The sequence below is a fragment of the Vidua chalybeata genome, chromosome 10 (assembly GCF_026979565.1).
Source record: "Vidua chalybeata isolate OUT-0048 chromosome 10, bVidCha1 merged haplotype, whole genome shotgun sequence".
Lineage (NCBI taxonomy): Eukaryota > Metazoa > Chordata > Aves > Passeriformes > Viduidae > Vidua > Vidua chalybeata.
The window spans coordinates 20359942-20378105 of NC_071539.1; the positions used below are offsets into that span (position 1 = coordinate 20359942).

The 18164-nt window shown below is 53.2% G+C and overlaps 1 protein-coding gene across 2 annotated transcripts in view; it reads left to right on the plus strand.

The window, feature by feature from the left end:
• Positions 1-18164, plus strand: part of EPHB1 (EPH receptor B1) — a 77316-nt gene that overhangs the window by 40750 nt on the left and 18402 nt on the right. For both annotated transcript variants that reach the window (XR_008432537.1, XM_053951415.1), the window contains exons 4-9: positions 6797-6952; positions 9530-9865; positions 12160-12341; positions 14009-14171; positions 16395-16503; positions 16702-16766. Coding sequence is in view for 1 of the 2 variants with exons in the window: in XM_053951415.1 (XP_053807390.1) it covers positions 6797-6952; positions 9530-9865; positions 12160-12341; positions 14009-14171; positions 16395-16503; positions 16702-16766 (1011 nt within the window). In the remaining variant the exon portion in view is untranslated. The remainder of the gene's footprint in view (positions 1-6796; positions 6953-9529; positions 9866-12159; positions 12342-14008; positions 14172-16394; positions 16504-16701; positions 16767-18164) is intronic.

The window sequence follows — 18164 nt, forward strand, 5'->3', positions numbered from 1 at the left end:
AATGGGTGAGCATGGACCTGTTGGGAAGCTGCAGGCAGTGAGCAGCCAGGCCTGTGGGAGCCTGAACCAGCTGCTTCCATGCCCTGCTTGAGGCTTAAACTCCTTGTTTAGGGCCATGATGTCACCTAAACAGCTGGTGTTGAAGCTCCTTTGCATCCAGAGATCCTTAATTTTTCCAAGTAAGCCTTTCTGGAGGAAAATTGTTTCTGGGTGAGCATGGACTGAATTTTGCTTCCAGTGAAGCACGTGGGGCTTACTCTGGTGAGCATTTCAGTCTGTGAGCACCTCGCTCCATCAACCAGGTATTTGCTCCTCCGGGCCCGGGGTGGGTTTCTGGGAGAGGTGAACAGGGATGCATCCAGTCCTCTTGCCTCTGATATGCCTTGTGCAGCTCCCTACCCCGCAAGCACCTTTGAAATCCTGCCCTGCTCCAATTCATTTCTCATCCACGAGAAGAAAAGCAGAAAAAAACCCCCGAGACAGGTAAAACCACATTGAATTTTACTTCCCTCCATGAATAAACCATGGCAGGCCGGCTCTGACTTTAATTTACATGTGTCCCAAGGCAGATCTAAGCTGTTCCTCCCGAGGTGCAGGGCTGGTTTAATTAAGCGGCTGCGTCATGCGGAGCAGGGAGAAGACAGAGCCCGTGCCTGCAGGATGCCAGCCCGATGCTGGGGAGCTCATGTTTATCTCATGAGTTTATCTCATGAGTTTCTGCCTGTACGGTGCTGAAAGAAGGGAACACAATGAGGCGGGTGCTGTTTGTAATTCAGATGGCCCCGGGGCAGGAGCATCTCCGGGTGAGCCAAAATTTGTGTGTTCGGCTACAAAATGGTGAAGTTTGTACCAAAATGAGGTTTTGGGATGAGGATCTGGGGACAAGGCTCCGCTGGGCTGTCCTGTCCCCATGTGCAGTGGTTTCTGGCATGGGGTCCTGTGCTGAGCTCCCTCCTTGGGAGCAGGAGGATACTTCAGGGCTGGAATGCTTGAACTTCCCTGTTCCTCCACCCAGGTCGCGCTCTGCTCCCTGTGCTGAGGCCTGGATGCTGGGATTTGGTGCCTGATGGGGTGTTTAAGTGCTGAGTCTCCTTTCTTGGCATGGTTGGGAAGGTGGGATGCAGGTACCCTCCCAGCTCTCCTGGCTCAGCATTGCTCCCAGTGTGGCAAGCTCTCAGGATTAATTTGTGGATGCCTGGCGGAGGGTGGCATGGCAGAGCATCCCCCCTGGCACTGCTGGCTGCCTGCTGGGCTCCCCGTGGCTGTGCCAGGCTGAGATGTTCCTGGAGAAGCACTTGGCTTAATATGAAAGGCAATCAGATCATTATAAAGTAGGTATGGGGGCAAAATCTTCACAGAACAACCTGCCAGCCCCCTCCCCAGCAGAGAGGCAGGAGGGAAGGGATGGCAGGAGAGCACCATGTAGGGGTGCAATTAAACCTCTGGCACCACGTGCCTGCTCCCTGCTTGGATGTGTGCAGGGAGGATAATGAGAGAGATGAAAGCAGGGTGGGAGAGCAGCGCCCCTGCCACGCTTTGAAGGTGGGAGGTGACAGCCCCTGCCTGTGGGTGACAACCTGCCCAATTCTGTTGTTTTTCCCCCCAACGTGCTGCCTGTGTCATCATCATATCAAAGCATTGAAGCCCAAATGCATGGACTGGGTGGCAGCCCGGGGTCTGCGTGTGTCCCCAGGGAGCACGGTGTCAGCAGTGCCCCTGCACTGCCCCGGGGGGCAAGCAGGAGCCCTGGGAAGCTGTGCCAAGTGGCTGCCCCTGTAGTCACAGCATCCTCTCGATGACACTTTGCTGTAGCACACGATTTCGTGTGGGTGTTTATTTGCCTGGATGGTGTCTCTCAGCTGACAGTGTCTGGGAGGGTGTCCTAGCCAGCATCTCGGCCACTCAGGGTGACAGCAGGATGGCAAGGAGAGCATTTTAAAACACCCATCTCTGGGGCTAACCAGTTTGAAGGCTGAAAAACTGATTTTCTTTCTTATTTTATTTTTTAAATGTAATTAAAGATAGATTCTGTGTTGGTGGTGTCTACAAAATGCACAAGGGGTTTCTAGTAAACATCTCCCTTTTTTGGGGGAGGGGGCTCATAAAAAAGTTATGAGCCTTGTGCACAAGGTGTTGGGCTGAGGCAACAGTATTTTTTCTTAAGATAAATTATTGTTTGCAGAAAGTGGGGCCTTGAATCTCTTTCTGGCAGGCTGCAAATGCAATGAGCCACAGTTTCTCCTTTTTTCCTGACCTGTGCTGTCCTCAATCCCTACTGCCCATCTCCCAGGGGTGCTGCTGGTGCTTCCACATCTCTTTTTGGAGCAAGGCTGGATCATCCAGGCTCTTTAGTGCCTTTGCACCTGACAGTGCTCTCCACACCTTCAGCTTGCTTAAGGGCATCATCTCGTGCAGCACTGCTGCTTCTAAGGCAGCTTTTCATCACCTGCTGTGCCAGAGCGCCACAGGTGTGCTTAAAGACACTGGGATTGCCCTGGAAAAGTGCTGGACCCAAAAGGGAACCCCACCCAAGCGTGAATTTAGGGATACCTGGAAAATGGGGTTAGCGCTGCCACAGCAGGGACAGAGGGGCATGGGATGGATGAGGCACTGCTGACTTGGTTTGCTGGGTGCTGGTGAGGGTTGGGGCAGGTCAGGGCTCTCTGAATCGCTGCTGAATCTGTAATTCCTTGAAGAAGCTCCTATTTTAAAATCCAGGAAGGAAAAATGCCACTCTGCATCCCCAGAGAGTTTTAGAGCAAGTTAATGTAGAGGCAATGTCTCCTTTCTTTCTTCCTTTCTTCTTTTTTTTTTTTTTTTTTTTTTTTTTTTTTTTTTTTTTTGACTTAAGCTTCCCTGAGAGAGTAATTAAAAAGTGCAAGTTCCAGGTGCTGAGAGGATTTACTTTGAAAGTGAAACGCTTGGATACCCCCATGCTTGAATATCCCCACACTTGCACCATTTCCACAGAGGCTGTGATGGTGGCTTGCCTCGGGCAGGAGCAGGGATGGATGAGCCGAGAGATCCTGCTTATCCCTGGCTCTTTCTAGGACTCCTGGCCCCTGGAATACTGTGATGCAGGATACAGGGGAGCGTTAAGCAGTAAAAAGCCCTCAGAGTGCTGCTGTGTGCCACGAGTGCTTCCATAATCCATCCTGCTGCTGGGCACTGCCCAGGCTCCCCAGGGAATGGGCACAGCCCCGAGGCTGCCAGAGCTCCAGGAGAGTTTGGACAATGCTGTCAGGGATGCAGAGGGTGGGATTGTTCTGGTGTCTGTGCAGGGCCAGGAACTGGATTGATGATCCCTGTGGGTCCCTTCCAGCTCAGCATATTTTGTAGTTCTGTGATTCCTGGTTTTGGCATTCTCAGATTCTGTTGGTTCTGTGATTCTGTTATTTTCAGATTCTGAGGTTCTGTGAGTCCATTATTTTCAGATTCTGTCATTCTGCAATTCTGTTATTCTCAGTTTCTGTGGTTCCATGATTCTGTTATTTTCAGATTCTGAGGTTCTGTGATTCCCAGATTCTGTGATTCTGGGAGCTGCAGATGGAGGTGGCAGCGGGGACAGAGCTTTGTGGTGCCATGACTGAGTGTTTGCCTTGTGTGAGAGGTGTAACACATCCCTCCTCTGAGCCTTTGAGGGGGGATAGGAGAGGTTCAGCTGTGGCTGGGAGTCCCAGTTGTATCCAGCCCTGTGGCCATGTCCTTACAATCACCCCTTGGACATGACGGTAACTTGCAGCTATTTTCCCCCAAACTTCCACTGATGACATCTCGCTGCAAGAAGCCTGAGTTTCACCAGCCCCTCAATGATGTTCTTTCCCACCCCCAGACATGTCAGCCCTGGCAAAGGAGTCCTGCTGGCAAACTGACACTGGGATGTGCAGCATTCCTAGTGTGCAGGCAGGATGATGGATCCGTGGGCAGCTTTGGATTGTGGGGGGGGTTAAGTGCTGAGCATCCTCCCTGCTGAGCAGCACGGAGGAGTTCTGTGCCTCAGCATTTACCAACACACCCCTGGTGCCTAAATGTGATGAAATGGATAGTTAAGCACATCATTAATCTTATCCAGCCCCCATAATCAACAATCAATTAATTCTCCTCCAGGCTGAAGAGATGCGGGTTGTGCCATAGCCTGGGCACTGGCAGAAGGAGTCCCTTCCCACAGGGAAAGCTGAGGCAGAGCCTCATCCTGCACTTGTCTGACACACTATCATGGGTGCAGGCCTTGCCAGCTCTGAGGAGCTCTTGGAGCAGCCCTTAAATTAGGGCAAATGTTGCACTGGCCATTAGGGGGGTGATTTATTGCTCCCTCCTGGGCTCAAGTCTTCCATCTGAGCCTTGCTCTTGGACTGTAGGTTTGCCACGTGAAGGATTATGGATCCCACCATGGCATTGTAGGGCCCTGGGGGTTTGTGCTGTGGTTTTGGTATGAGGTTCATGGCTCAGCTCCCCCAGAAAGAGGGGACACACAGGCAGCAGCCAGAGGGGAGTGCTGCACCCATGGCATATTTGGGAGGGAGGAGAAGGCATCCACCTCCCCGAAACTGTGTGAGGCTTTAGGCAAGCACAGTGTAATTACAGGAGAGAAAAGCTAATTGGTAATAATAGCAATTAAGAGCCACGTGCCTGCAGATTACAGGAATTTGTGGATAAGCAAAGTGATAACGGAAACCGGTGGACACTGGGGTGCAGGGTGCCATGTTCAGGTGTTTTGACAAAGCATCACTCGGATTAATTGTAATTAAACATTAACAAACCTCTTCAACCAACCCACCAACATGCCCTCAAGCTTAAAACTGAGGCTTGCTCATAGCACTGCAATCCTCTCATCATCCTCCTTCCCTCCTCCATCCTCTTCCATCAAAATCCAGGTGGCTGTTCCCTGGTTCCACTGCCCTCCCCTTCCTGCTCCTCTAAAGAATCTGGCATGTTTCAGGTGTGTTCTGACACATCCTTCAGCTCCAGAGCCCACTGGTCCCCCTTTGCATGTCTCATGGATGCTCCCCCTTCCTGTGGGAGCACAAGGCTGCTTGGACACGGTGGGGAGACAGTGGTGGGAAGGGAGAGGTGAGGAGCTGGGGATACACTCAAAGCCTTGGTGTCCATTTGTGGTTTTGTCTCCTGCCCTGTGTGTCTGTGTAACTCTGTGCCTCCTTGTGCTGTTATGGGAGTAGGGCTTTGTGTGTATTGGGGAAGGGTCTGCATCCCTCTGCCTTCTGCTGTGGAGCATCCTGGAGGTCTCCTCAAACCCTCTGGACTGCATGGTGACCCCGTGTGTCTCACTGCCCACCACATGAGGTGCTGGATTATGGCCCCGAGTCTTCCTTAACATGGCACATGCATGGGATGGCTGTGGTGGGATGTGGAGGACTCCTTTGATGGGGAAAAGGAAGGGCAGCAGGAGATGGTGGCTGGTTCCTTTGGAATGTCACATCCCCACCCAGCTGTCAGGGCCACTGGAAAGAGACAGTTCATTGCAGCCAGTTGTATGCCTCAGGCTGGGTGGGGGGGGTTGGAAATCTTCTGAATAATAAAATTGTAAAATATTGTTTTGATTTATTCTTTTCTATCATCTGTTAATATCTGGGAAGGCTGTGTGAGCAGGAGGCCTTCATGAGTTTTGAATGACAGGTTAAAGGGCTCCAATAAAGATTAGATGGTCCACTATCTCCCAAGGAAATTGCATCAAAGTGGTTACTCCTGCTTGCTCCTATTAATTTCCTCTTCATGGCTGCTAGGAGATGCCTCATATCCTGATGCAGCAGACAGGGGCTAAGAGGCACTTTCCATTATCTCAATCATCGCCGTGTTTATGAGACACGTCGGGTGTTTCTCTGCAGAGCTGTGCCTTGGGGGGGATGGCACCACAGGGGCAGGGTTGGGAGCCAGACAGGGCTGGGACCACCCTGGCGTGAGGCCAGGAACAGTCTCTCCTGGGCTGGATGGAAGTCTGATCCTTTGGGTGCACATGCCAAACTACAGATATTCCCTTCTGCAGCCTTTGGTTCCGTCAGATTTTGTTGGATGTCAGGGATGGATGAGCATCCATTCATCAGTGCCCGTTGCTGAAGATGGGTGGGGTGGGGCGGAGATGAGGGACCCCATCCCTGTCACTCCATCCTCGCCCTCTCTCCACAGAGCAGCGAGATGGTTGATTAATGAAACCTCCCCTGTGGCTGATTAAACCCTCACTGTAACTGGAACATCTTCTCCGTTATGAATTAGATGCCATTTCCTGCTTGAATGAACTCAGAGGCTGGGAAGCTCCAGCCCCAGGCTGCGGGGGATGAACAGGATGGACCCATAACGCACTGTCATGGGCGTCACACCGACTTTTTCATTAAATATTTAAATTTTGCATGAAAAAAGAGCTGTGGGACCTGAGCTGGGCTGTTGGGGGTGGTGGAGAGGGACTGATCAGGAGAAGAGGAGCGCTGCCCTGCCCCTGCTTGTCCATCTCCCCATGGGTGCTGCTGGGGGCGGGGGTCCCACAGCCCCTGCCATCCCCCTGACTGGGTACCAGCAGTAGGGAGCAAAGCAGCTACTGTAACCCCTTGCTCTGCCTGGCTAAAGATTGTTGCCATGTGTTTGTCTAGTGGCTTCAGGAATAATCCATAGCCAACATGGAAAATTCTGGCCATCCTAGATTCATGGGAAGGTGCTACCCCATTTACAAATCTGAAGCTTTTCTGTGTCTCCCCTCCTTCCTTTCCACCCCATTCCAAGGACAGGACCTGCTTTCCCCTGTGTCCTGGAGCAGCTCAGGACCCAACTGCTCTGCTCTCTCTTGCAGCCTGCCCTGCAGGGACGTTCAAGGCCAGCCAGGGCGCGGGGCTGTGCGTGCCGTGCCCCCCGAACAGCCGCTCCACCGCCGAGGCCTCGCCGGTCTGCGCCTGCCGCAACGGCTACTACCGGGCAGACTTCGACCCGCCGGCCGCTGCCTGCACCAGTGAGTACGGGGCTGGGCCTGGGGGCTGCAGGGTCTCCCCTCCCTCCTGGGCCAGCAGCAGTCTCAATCCATGCAGAGTTTGCTTTGTTTTCTCCCCCTCTCCCACTGTGGATGGGAGCAAGAGCGCAGCTGGGTGGGCAAGGCGGAGGGATGGGATGGCCCCACATCCCACCTTACTGGCAGCCTCTGGAATTTATACATCACCCGGGCAGCGGCGGTGATGGCAGGGAGATAGTCCCCAGGATAAATTAGGATTTAAAGTTATCTGCTCTGGCTGTCTTGTTCATAGTCTTGCAGATGGAGTATTTTTTAATAGGGGGAAGGCTGCATTAAGCATTGGTATTCAGCGATGCGTCGCTGCTCGGCTGCCTGCCCAAGCTGCCTGGCATGGCAGCAGTGTCCTCAAGCCCATCTTTTGGTGGGAAAAGAGCCCAGGAGAGAGGAAAGAGCTGCTGTGCTCTTCAGCCTGCTGGAAACTCGGCCTCAACTCTTCACCAGATACACTCCAGGCCCTTGAACCAGCCTATCATGGAGCTTTAGCACACGGATGCTCCAGACCCTCTATGCTGGGAAGTGCCCAAAGCACACATCAAGGAAACAAGGAGAGGATTTGTGTGTTTTGCTGGATCACCTGAGCTCTCATACAGGTATTCAGCAGGTTGCACAACTACAGATAATCTACACATCTTTATTATGCCTCGTTGCATAACTGATTTATAACAGTGCTGTGCTATAAGAATACAGGAAAAACGTCTCTGCTGATTTTTATTTCTTCTCGTCAGTGCTTGATTTTGTAGTGCTCCAATCTGAGGTGCCATCTGTTCACCCACAAAGTTTCTCTGTGTCAGAGGAGTACATAACATTGTGCAGCTGCTGGCAGTGCCCTGGACTGGAACCCTTCCAAGGGTGATCCCTGCAGTTCCTGGGCCCCTGCAGAGGAGGGAAGGGGCTGCAATTAAAGTGAGAGGAATCTGGGGAGGCAGCAGTTTGCTACTGGGAAAGGGAAGAAATGTGGGTATTTTTCCTTTTTCTTGAAAAGGTATTAACTGCTTAAGGTATGGAGGGAGGATTTGGATAAAGGCTTGTGAGACAGGTTGCAGATTTTTGGGGGTAATACTTATGTTGATTCTGTTGAGCCTTTGTGAGTCCTGCAGTCTTGTTCCCCTGGGGAATCTGCTCCTGCCCCTGCTGTGGCCCCTACAACCCTCCTGTAACTCTCTGGCATCTTCACCATGGGGCAGCCTGGCAGTGCTGTGGTGCCTCAGGTACAGGAAAGCCCTTTCCAGCAAGGATGCTGCACTGGTGGTGGCTGCTCCACGACAGACACTTTTACTTGTAAAGAGGAAAAAGGTTAAAGGGAATGGAACTCTGTTAGCTTATTTTTTTTTTTTAAGGCGGTTATTTCTCTGGGCATTTGAACAAAATCTTTCATCCGCATTATCCACAGCAGCAGCTTAGAGAGGCTCCCAGAATGTCTCCATGCAGAATGACCTCTCCATCCCACCAGCCATGTCACCATGGTGCTGATGAATCTGTCCCTGTCCAGCCCGTCCCTGGCCACTTAACAGGGCTGATTTATCCACAGCCCTAACGATGTTCCCTGGAACACACATGAAGAGGGCTCCTGTGGGATGTGTTTCCCCAAGACAGAGTGTGCTTCTCTCTCTTAACCTTTCCTTGCAGGTCAAGTCCTCCATCATTTTTATTGCTCCCTGCATCATGGCAAAGTCCTTTTTCTTTCTTGGAAGTGCAACCCCCAGCCCAGCCAGCATCAGGAATTCCTTGCTTCCCTTATTTAATAGAACCAAGCAGCTGAATTTTGTGGTTTTGGCTGTGGAGCCGTCCTGGCTGACCCCAAATCCTTCCCTGGGTCTGTGCAGTCGTGCGTTTGTACCTCAGTGCTGCTCTCCTGGGTTCCTCCTGAACGGACTGCAGCCCCGATCCGGCAGCACTTGCAATTGGATTTGTGTTCAATTCCCATCCTCTGAAGTATTTGCAATGGCTCCTGGCAGCTTTGATCAATGCAATTTTCATCTCTTGTCCAACATGGGAGCTGCTTGCAAACCATGGAGTGGTGCTGGCTTTCCTCCATGCTGGGAAATTCCCGGGTTTCCAACTTGAGATATTGAACCCTGAATAACCACTTTCCATTTCTGACTCTCTCTTCTCCTGCTGCTTCTCTGCTTCTCCATGGTGCTGGCTAAGTGCTTTTTCTCTTTCTGGGATAATCTGCTTCTCCATGTGAGCAGTGCAGTTATCTCAGCATCTCCTGGTGGGATTAAAATGGGTCCAACATCATGGATGGATCTGTGTGCATTCCACATGGAATTTTTTTGGAGGCTTAAGTGGGTTTGTGGCACGGGAGTTGTCATCTCCATCTGGGAGACTTGTTTGCAGTGCGGGTGGTTGGTGTTGCCAGTGTGGGAAGTCTGACCCTGAGCTAAGCAAAGCTGTGGACACCAAACCCCTCCTCAGGGAGGAGGTGATGAATAGTGCAGCGCCCTGGGGTGTCCTCCTCTGTGCTGGAGCCTCCAGGGGAGGGCAAGGACCTGTCTCAGCGCCTCTCCTTTCCCACAGGTGTCCCGTCCGGCCCCCGCAACGTCATCTCCATCGTCAACGAGACGTCCATCATCCTGGAGTGGCACCCGCCGCGGGAGACGGGTGGCCGGGACGACGTCACCTACAACATCGTGTGCAAGAAGTGCCGCTCGGACCGGCGCGCCTGCTCCCGCTGCGACGACAACGTGGACTTCGTGCCGCGCCAGCTGGGGCTCACCGACACCCGCGTCTTCATCAGCAACCTGTGGGCTCACACCCCCTACACCTTCGAGATCCAGGCGGTCAACGGCGTGTCCAACAAGAGCCCCTTCCCGCAGCAGCACGTCTCCGTCAACATCACCACCAACCAGGCCGGTGAGTGCCGGGTGACGCCGGCGGGTTTGGCTGCCCCGCTGCCGGCTGCAGGCTCCGTGTCCTAAAGGAAAAGCTCCCGGCGTGGGAGGGTGTGTGATGGCTGTGGTGCCCCCAGCCCTGCGGGGGGAGAAAGGCCAGGAGAAGAGGGGGAAGAGGAACGGGGATAGGGAATGGTTGTCTGTGCCCTGGGCAGGGTGAGAGTTGGCTTGTGGGAGGGTTATCTGATACCTGCTTTTATCCCCCTCTAGATTGCTTGGGGATGAAATGGCATCACCATTTTCCTAGTTGGGAGAAGGGAGATTGGGTGAATCCAGCCTTGAAACACAGTCTGACTGTGTTACAGCGCACAGGGAGCAGCATCCTGGGGCTGAGTCCAGGCTCTGTCTCCTCTGGCACATCCCTCTCCCATCATTTTCCTCTTGTCTCCTTTTCCAGGCTCCTCTGCTCCCTTTCCTGTCCCCAGTCAGGCATCAGGAGCTAAATGAGCAGCTCTGGGTCAAACAGGGATGCTGGGGGAGTGGGTGTGCAGATGGCAAGGGGGCAACTGGTCCTGGGCTGCACTGAGGATCAGAGGGGGTGGGAACTCACATGCTCTGGGTTTAAAAAGGGAATGGGAATTCCTGCTTTGTGCCAGGGCAGGCAGCCTTCGCCATCCTGCTCCCTCTGGATAGCACAATGGAGAAACCTGGTGTAAATATTTCAGTGTAAATATTTCAGTGTAAACCAGTGTAAATATTTCAGTCTCCTGGCTCCAGGGAATACAAATCTACACTTGTGCCTGGCTGGCATTGCTGTCTGCTGAACCACGTGCAGCCAAACCTGCCTCTTGTTTCCAGGCCTTTTTTTTTCCTGGGGGGGATTTTTGGGGTGTTTCTTAGCTCTTCTCCCACCATGGGGAGCTGGGAACAGCCAGGTGACCCTCATCTGTCTGTCTGTACCCCAGTGGTCCGTGTTTGTCATGCAAAGGCTGATTACAAACATGAAAATGCTGGGCTGTGGGGTCACCTGATGGAAATTTACCAGGGATGTCCAGGGCACTGGTGCTCTCCCTCTAAAATCTCTTTGGCTTTGCAGCGGGTTTTTCCAACCATTTTCCCGGCTCCATCCAAACTAATGGGAGTTAATAAAACTGCAGCCAATCTGAGTGTTTAATTTCAGCCCATGAGCATCTTCCTGGAGCAGATGTGGAGAGATTAAAAATATATATATATATATATATAGGATTAAGTATTCTGGGTAAACAAAGGCAGTGCTGAACTATCCACATCTTCCATTGGAACCATGAGAAACAGGGCTCCTGCCACCCCCAGATTCCCTCCATGGCATGATCCCGTGCCCCAGGCTGGTTGTGCTGGGTTCAGCTGTTCCCTGGATTCACACAGGGGAGGCATTTTCCCTTGCCAGCACTGCCTGTACTGTAGGCATGGTGATGAGGAGGAGGAGGGCAGAGATGGCTGGACTGGGAGCTGCGTCTGTGGACAGGACATGCCAGTGCCCCTTTGGGTGTGGACAGACTTGGATGTCTTTCTTTTGATAGGATTAAGTGCAGGATTAGGGCTGTATTGGCTGGCTCTGCCCCTTATAAGTATAGCTTGGAGGGCACAAAGCATTTGGAAAAGGGTCTCCTGACTGATTTAGTGGCCCATGGTGGAAGGACAGTGTTGCTGTTTTCCTGGGAGAAGCACACTTGGGTGCTGAGGATGAGCATCCCCTGAGAGCCCCTAAGAGCAGCCCCAGCAGCTTTTCTGGAGCCAAAGCTGGGCTGGGGTGTCCCTGCCCTGGTTCCATGTCACTGTCCTCTGGGTGGGAAGATTTTTGCTCCCACATCCCATTTCTGAGAGCATGTGGGGTGGCAGTTGTGGCACAGCTCCCTGGGTGCTGAGTGCTGGCTCCCCAGAGAGGCTGTTACAGCAAAAGATGTCACACAGAGCTGGACCCTGTCACCAAACCTTCGTTTGCCCTGCTGGGGAGAGCTGTGCTGTGTTTCTCTCACCATGGGAGACATCCTTGGAGCAAGCAGTCCCAGGGAGAAGGAACACCAAGTATTTCCAAGCCCCTAATTAAAAGGAGTAGTTGGTTTAAATAGCAGAATTCCCTCGGTGACTTGCTGTTCTGCTTCCATGTAAAGCTGCTGAGATGCCGGTCTTCCCACTGCTAATGAGTGAGCTGGTCCCATGGGGAAGCCAACCACAGGCATGGGAGATTTGGGATGCTGTGGGGATTTTCCCCCCTCTCAAGGCCATTTTTCCTAGCCCTCTCTATTAATTTTCCCTCGCTCCCTGCTTCCCTGGCAGCCCCTTCCACCGTGCCCATCATGCACCAGGTGAGTGCCACCATGAGGAGCATCACGCTGTCCTGGCCCCAGCCTGAGCAGCCCAATGGCATCATCCTGGACTACGAGATCCGCTACTACGAGAAGCTGAGCCGCATCTGCACGCCCGACGTCGGCAGCACCGTGGGCTCCAGGCCGGCCCCGGTGAGCCCAGGGGGAGCCCTGCCGTGGGGGCTGGGCTGGGGGCATGGGGGCAAGGGCAACATCACTGGGCTCTGAGACAGGCTCTGCTGGGAATGGTCAGGTGGGATGGGCACCAGGTCGCCTGAGCTGCATCCAGAAGGTGGGAGTGAGTTGTGACTGCAGATGCTAAATCACTGAATCAGAATCACAGAACAGCTTGAGTTGGAAAGGACCTTAAAGCTCGTCTAGTTCCAACCCCCTGCCATAGGACACCTCTCACCAGATCGGGTTGCTCAGAGCCCTGTCCGACCTGAGCCATTCCTTCCCCGTGGCAGCATTCATCCAGCACATCAGTGGCCGTGGCTGCCTTGGCTCTGGTATTTGGTAGGATGAGCAGGGACCTGGATCATGGGGATAGCATCAGCAGGGGGTTGGAGAGGACCAGGGAAAGTTATGGAGGTTGTCCCTGCCCTGAGTCACTGCCTACCACTGGTCCTGTCCCTGGCAGCTGTCCTGTCCTGCAGGGGACACGCTTCCAGCCCCTGCAATGAACCGTGCCCGGCCCAAGCTGTTCCATCTCTCCTGTGTCTCACCAGCTCTAATGAATTCCTCTAAGTATGAATAATTAGATGATCTCACCAGCGGCCTCTTACCAGCAAGGCTCTGGGGAACGTGGTAAAAAATGACAGTGGAGATGCATGAGTTTTCCAGCAAGGTATAGGCCAAGGACCTGTGGCAGCAGAGCAGGACTGCAGGGGCTGGGGATCTCAGCAGAGAGCTGCCCTTGAACCTGCTTGGGCAGGGTCTCATAGGGCACATTATAGTGTTTAGTGGAATCCCAGAACGGTTTGAGTTGAAAGAGATCTTTAAGATCATTCAGTTCCAACCCCTGTGGTGTGGGCAGGGACACCAGGTTTTCATAACTGTGGGATGTTTCTGAAATGCACAGGGATGTCAATCATTTGAAGAGGCGGAATCTGTTGTTCATTAATTCTTTTTGCTCTGGACGATCTTATTGTTTCCCTCTGCTACTCCATGCTCCCTGCTCTGGTGAGACCAGGGGGCTGCCTGGGGGGCACATGCTGCAGGGGCCTCCCCAGTTCCTTGTGGGGTCCTGTTTCATAAAATCATAGAATGGAATGTCCTGGGTTGAAGGGACCTTGAAGCTCATCTTGTTCCACCCCCTGCCAAGGGCAGGGATACCTTCCACTAGACCAGATTGCTCTAAGCCCCATCCAACCTGGCTTTAGACACTTCCGGGGATGGGGCAGCCACAGCTTCTCTGGGAAACCTGTGCCAGGGCCTCACCACCCTCACAAGGAGAATCTCTTCTGAATATCCAACCTAAATGTACTCTCTGTCAGTGGGAAGCCATTCCCCTTTGTCCTGTCACTCCAGGTCCTTATAAATAGTCCATCCCTATCATTCTTGTAGCTCCCTTCAGGCACGGGAAGGCCACAATTAGGTCACCCCAAAGCCTTCTCCAGGCTGAACAAGCCCCATTCTTCCAGCCTTTCCCTGTGGGATGCTCTGGGTCAGGGACGCTTCTGAAGCAGAAACAGAGCCTCTCCCTTATCCCCCTGCAGCCGAACCCCATCCTGCCCTCAACGGGGACAGCTGGGCTGCATTCCCGCTGTCCTCCCGCTGTCCCCTGTCCCACTGACGCTGGCTCTCTGGGGTGCCCGCAGGACCACAACGAGTACAACTCGTCCATGGCGCGCAGCCAGACGAACACGGCGCGGCTGGAGGGGCTGCGGCCCGGCATGGTCTACGTGGTGCAGGTGCGCGCCCGCACCGTGGCCGGCTACGGCAAGTACAGCGGCAAGATGTGCTTCCAGACCCTCACGGACGGTGAGTGCGGCCGGCCAGCGGCGTGCCGGCGCCTCCAGCCTCCTGCTCTAATGGGATTAAAGGAGCTTGTCTGCACACACCTCTGTCCCAGCAGGCAGCGTGGCGGGAGCCGGCTGATTTACGGCGGTGTCTCATTAACCGCCGGCGGGAGGAGTGATCCGCCCTCAGTCTCCTGGCTCCAGGTTTCCCCCGCTATTTGTTTCTGTCTCTGCTGCCTTGAGCTGTGGGGACAGAAGCCCCTGGCACCAGCTGTGAGTCGGGCATGGTGTGATGGGGTGGGAGGAGGGTTGTAGACCCTTGGAGGAAGGACTCTGGGATACTTGGAGTCCATCTGAGCCATCAGGACAAAGCTGGGATGGTCAGACCCATTGAAAGCTGATCTCCCATGCCAAAGTGGGGTGTTGGGTCAGCTCATGACATTCATGGCTTCTTCTGGCCCCAGCCTTCCCTGCACCCACAAACACTGGCTTCCTTTAGAAGCTACTAACTCATGGGAATGTTTTCCATTAATCCCAGCTTCAGGAGTTATCCAAAAGTTGGTGAGTGAAGCAGGTCCTCTGTCATGGTTTGGAATGGGAGGAAATTTAGGGGAGTGAAATTAGTGAATTTAGAGAAATTTTAAAATTGGGGAAATCTTAAATTGGCGAACCAAAACCACTACATCCTCCTACCCCTAGGGCAGCTGAGAGCCCGTTCCCTGTTGCTGCTGGCGTGGTTCCTTCTCTGCTTAGGTGACATCCATGGCTCCCAGCCTCACTGCCTGTCTTTCCTAAAGCTTTTCTTCTTTCCTAAAGCTTTTCTTCTTTCCTAAAACGGGTCACCGTCACCCCAAGCATGCATTCATGTTGAGTGCCAGCTGGGGTGGGAAGAGGAAAACCATGCTGGGTGACCAAAGGGAAGGAAATGGTAATAAACCCCCCTCCAATGCCTCAAATATTCAGGATTAGAGAAGCGAGAAGAAAAATCCTGCCTCAAATAAGCAATTAATTGAAATTTAATAAGAATGGATTGTGTAGCTTATTAAATAATAATTGATTGTTAGATGAGAATTTCTCAGGATTTAAGCAGCATGCAAGAGATAAATCTAGGTGCCAGTAATTAACTGCAGAATAGGAAATACAGATAAAAGAGTGCTAAATGCTTTCTTTTGGATAAGTTTTATTTTAACCCTTGCATGTGGCTGCTGGCACAGCCGGGCAGACCTTGATGGGGCAATTGGAGAGAGGATATTTCTGGAATGCTACAGAAGCCCCAGGAATGTGGGATCTGCTGGATGCTGCCTGTTGAGAGTACCCACACCACTGATGGGGGAGACACATGGAGGGTGCCAGTAGCTTTTTGGGGGTTCCCCCAGGCATATCCAGTCCTCCTGGTGCCTCCTTGGCTTTCACCCCAGCCTGCTGCTGAAGGATGCAGGGAGTGGCTGAGCAGACAAAGGAGGTTCCAAGGGATGCTTGGTGGGGAAGGGATGCTTGTGGGTGCCATGGCTCTGCAAATGTTGAGATATTAAGCGGACCTGCGGTGAGGGTTCCCAGGTTCTCCTGAGCCTCACTGTTATAAATAAATTTCACTCCCAAAGTTCACCATTGTATGAACTTTGATATCATTTGTGTGAACTCTCTGATGTCTGATCTGGGTGAAGTCTTGGCACAGCATTCTCTTGCTGGCTTGGTTGTTAATGGTGTTCTCCTCCTTTCCTACAACTTGTAGGAATTTTGTGTCTGTGAGACCCCATGTTAAAATTGCTCAAATCGGCCAACAGATTTAAATCATAGAGTCTCAAAAAGGTTTGGGTTGGAAGGGACCCTAAAGCTCATCTTGTTCCAACCCCCTGCCATGTGCAGAGACACTTTCTGGTAGATCAGGTTGCTCAAGAAATGAATTTATTGAGGAAAGGGAAATGCCAAAGCCATGGACAAAGGCCACCTTGTGAACCTCATCTCTTAGGGAAACTGGGCCCATGCACACTGGTCTGACGTTATTTCCAGAATCTTCTCTCCCCTGTCTTTAAGCCAAAGGTGTGTGAGCCAAGCCTGACAGTCCTACCCAGTGCAACGTGGCACTGGCTCATCCCCTGCCTCAGCTGATCCCCCTGCCTGGATCCCCCTTGTCCCACTGCCTTGGGAGCTGCACCCTTGGAATCAGAGGCGATCCCTTCCCAAAGGCTGCTCTCACTCCATGAGCGTGCCAGGGAGGATTGACCCCGTCCCTCTTCTCTCGCAGACGATTACAAGTCAGAGCTGAGAGAGCAGCTGCCTCTGATCGCGGGGTCCGCAGCGGCCGGGGTGGTCTTCATCGTCTCCCTGGTGGCCATTTCCATCGTCTGCAGCAGGTGGGTCCCCGCGGGATCAGTGTCCCTGGAAGGTGGAGCTGGTAAGGTGCAGATTAGGGGTGGGATGGGGGGCCCATGTGGCCAGAGGGAGCAGCATGATGCCACTGCTCATGGAGTGTTGGTGGCAGAGGAGCAGCTTGGGGCCACCAGCAGCTGCTGATGCCTGAGGCGTGGCTGTTCTCTGCCCTGTTCTCCCAGGAAGCGCGCCTACAGCAAGGAGGCGGTGTACAGCGACAAACTCCAGCACTACAGCACCGGCAGAGGTGAGCAGGGAAAGTGGGAAAAGCAGACGGGAGACGCTCCCAAACCTGCACCCGCCATTGCCCCACTCCTCCCCTTCCGAGGGGGACTGCGGGGTGGTGGGAGCCCCCCGTGGCACATGAACAGGACCACTGTGGAGATGTCCACATGTGTCTGTCTGGGTGTGGGGGAAGGTGGGCTGCAGTGGTGCAGCACTGTGGGTGGAAAAGAAGAGTACCAGGAGGGATCTGGGGAATGATGATGGATTTGGGGGTATGTCAGGGGCAGGGGGGATGTAGGGGACAAGGGATGGGGAAAGGATGCTGTGAAGACTCCCAAAGGAGGAAAGAAAGGAGAAAGGTGGTGTTTGGAAGGTGAGCCCCCGATCTCCTGCCACAGGCTCTGCCTGGATCTGGGTTGATGCTGAGCTGTTATAGGATTCTGGATTTTGGGAGTATGGCTGGGGTTGCTGCCATTACTGCTGTCCTGGCTGTGTGGCTGATGCTTTCTCTGTACCTTGCTCTGGGAAGGATGTGTAGCCAGTGACTGGGAATGTTTAACTGGCTTTGGGCTGCTGATCCCCTTGGCAAACAATTAGGAGAGCCTGAGCTTTTCCTAGGAGACCTCTGTGGCTGGTGGAGCTGTGCACCAGAACTAATTCCTGGTGTATTTGTGTGTAATGTCTGCTCTGGTGCCCCTCCAGCAGCCAGCACTGCAAATGAAAATAAAGCAGCAAAGCAGCAGCTTTGGGGGCCAGGATTTTCCTCGTGTCCACTGGTCCCATGCTCCATCCCTGTGGGATGAAAACCCCATTTACGCTCTCCTAGAGTTGCTTCCCTGATGCAATTTATTTGTGGGAAGAACCATCTTGGTCCTGGGTGCCTCCTTGGGGGAAAGAGGTGTGGGGTGCAGGGATGGAGGAAGGATGGGTGGGGAAGGCAGGGAGCAGTATGGGTGAGCAGAGGGGAGGAATGGGGATGGAGCAATCAGCCTGACTGAGAAGAACAGGAGGGCTGGAGAGAGCTGAAGAGGGAGTGGAGATAAGCAGGAGAGCCCAGCCAAGAGAGCAAAGCACACTGGATCTCTTTAGACCCTCTTGGCATCATACTGAACCCTCCCAACGTGGCAGTACTTTGGGGGGGCCCTGAACCTCCTGGCAAACAATAAACTGTTTTCCAAACATCACTAGGTGATGGCAGACCTGTGCTTTTCCTCCCTCTTTTCTCCATGTTGCTGCACTGTGGGGGGGCAGGGCAAGGTTAATTTGATGCCTGATGGATAAACTCAAATCAGGCTGCAGTCAGACTGATTTTTCACATTTTCCCCCTTTTGAAGCATTCCCTACTACACATGCATCCCTAGCTGGCCCCAGGCAGCCCAAAATCCAGGATGTTCAACCTAGGTAGGGAAGCAATTGAAGC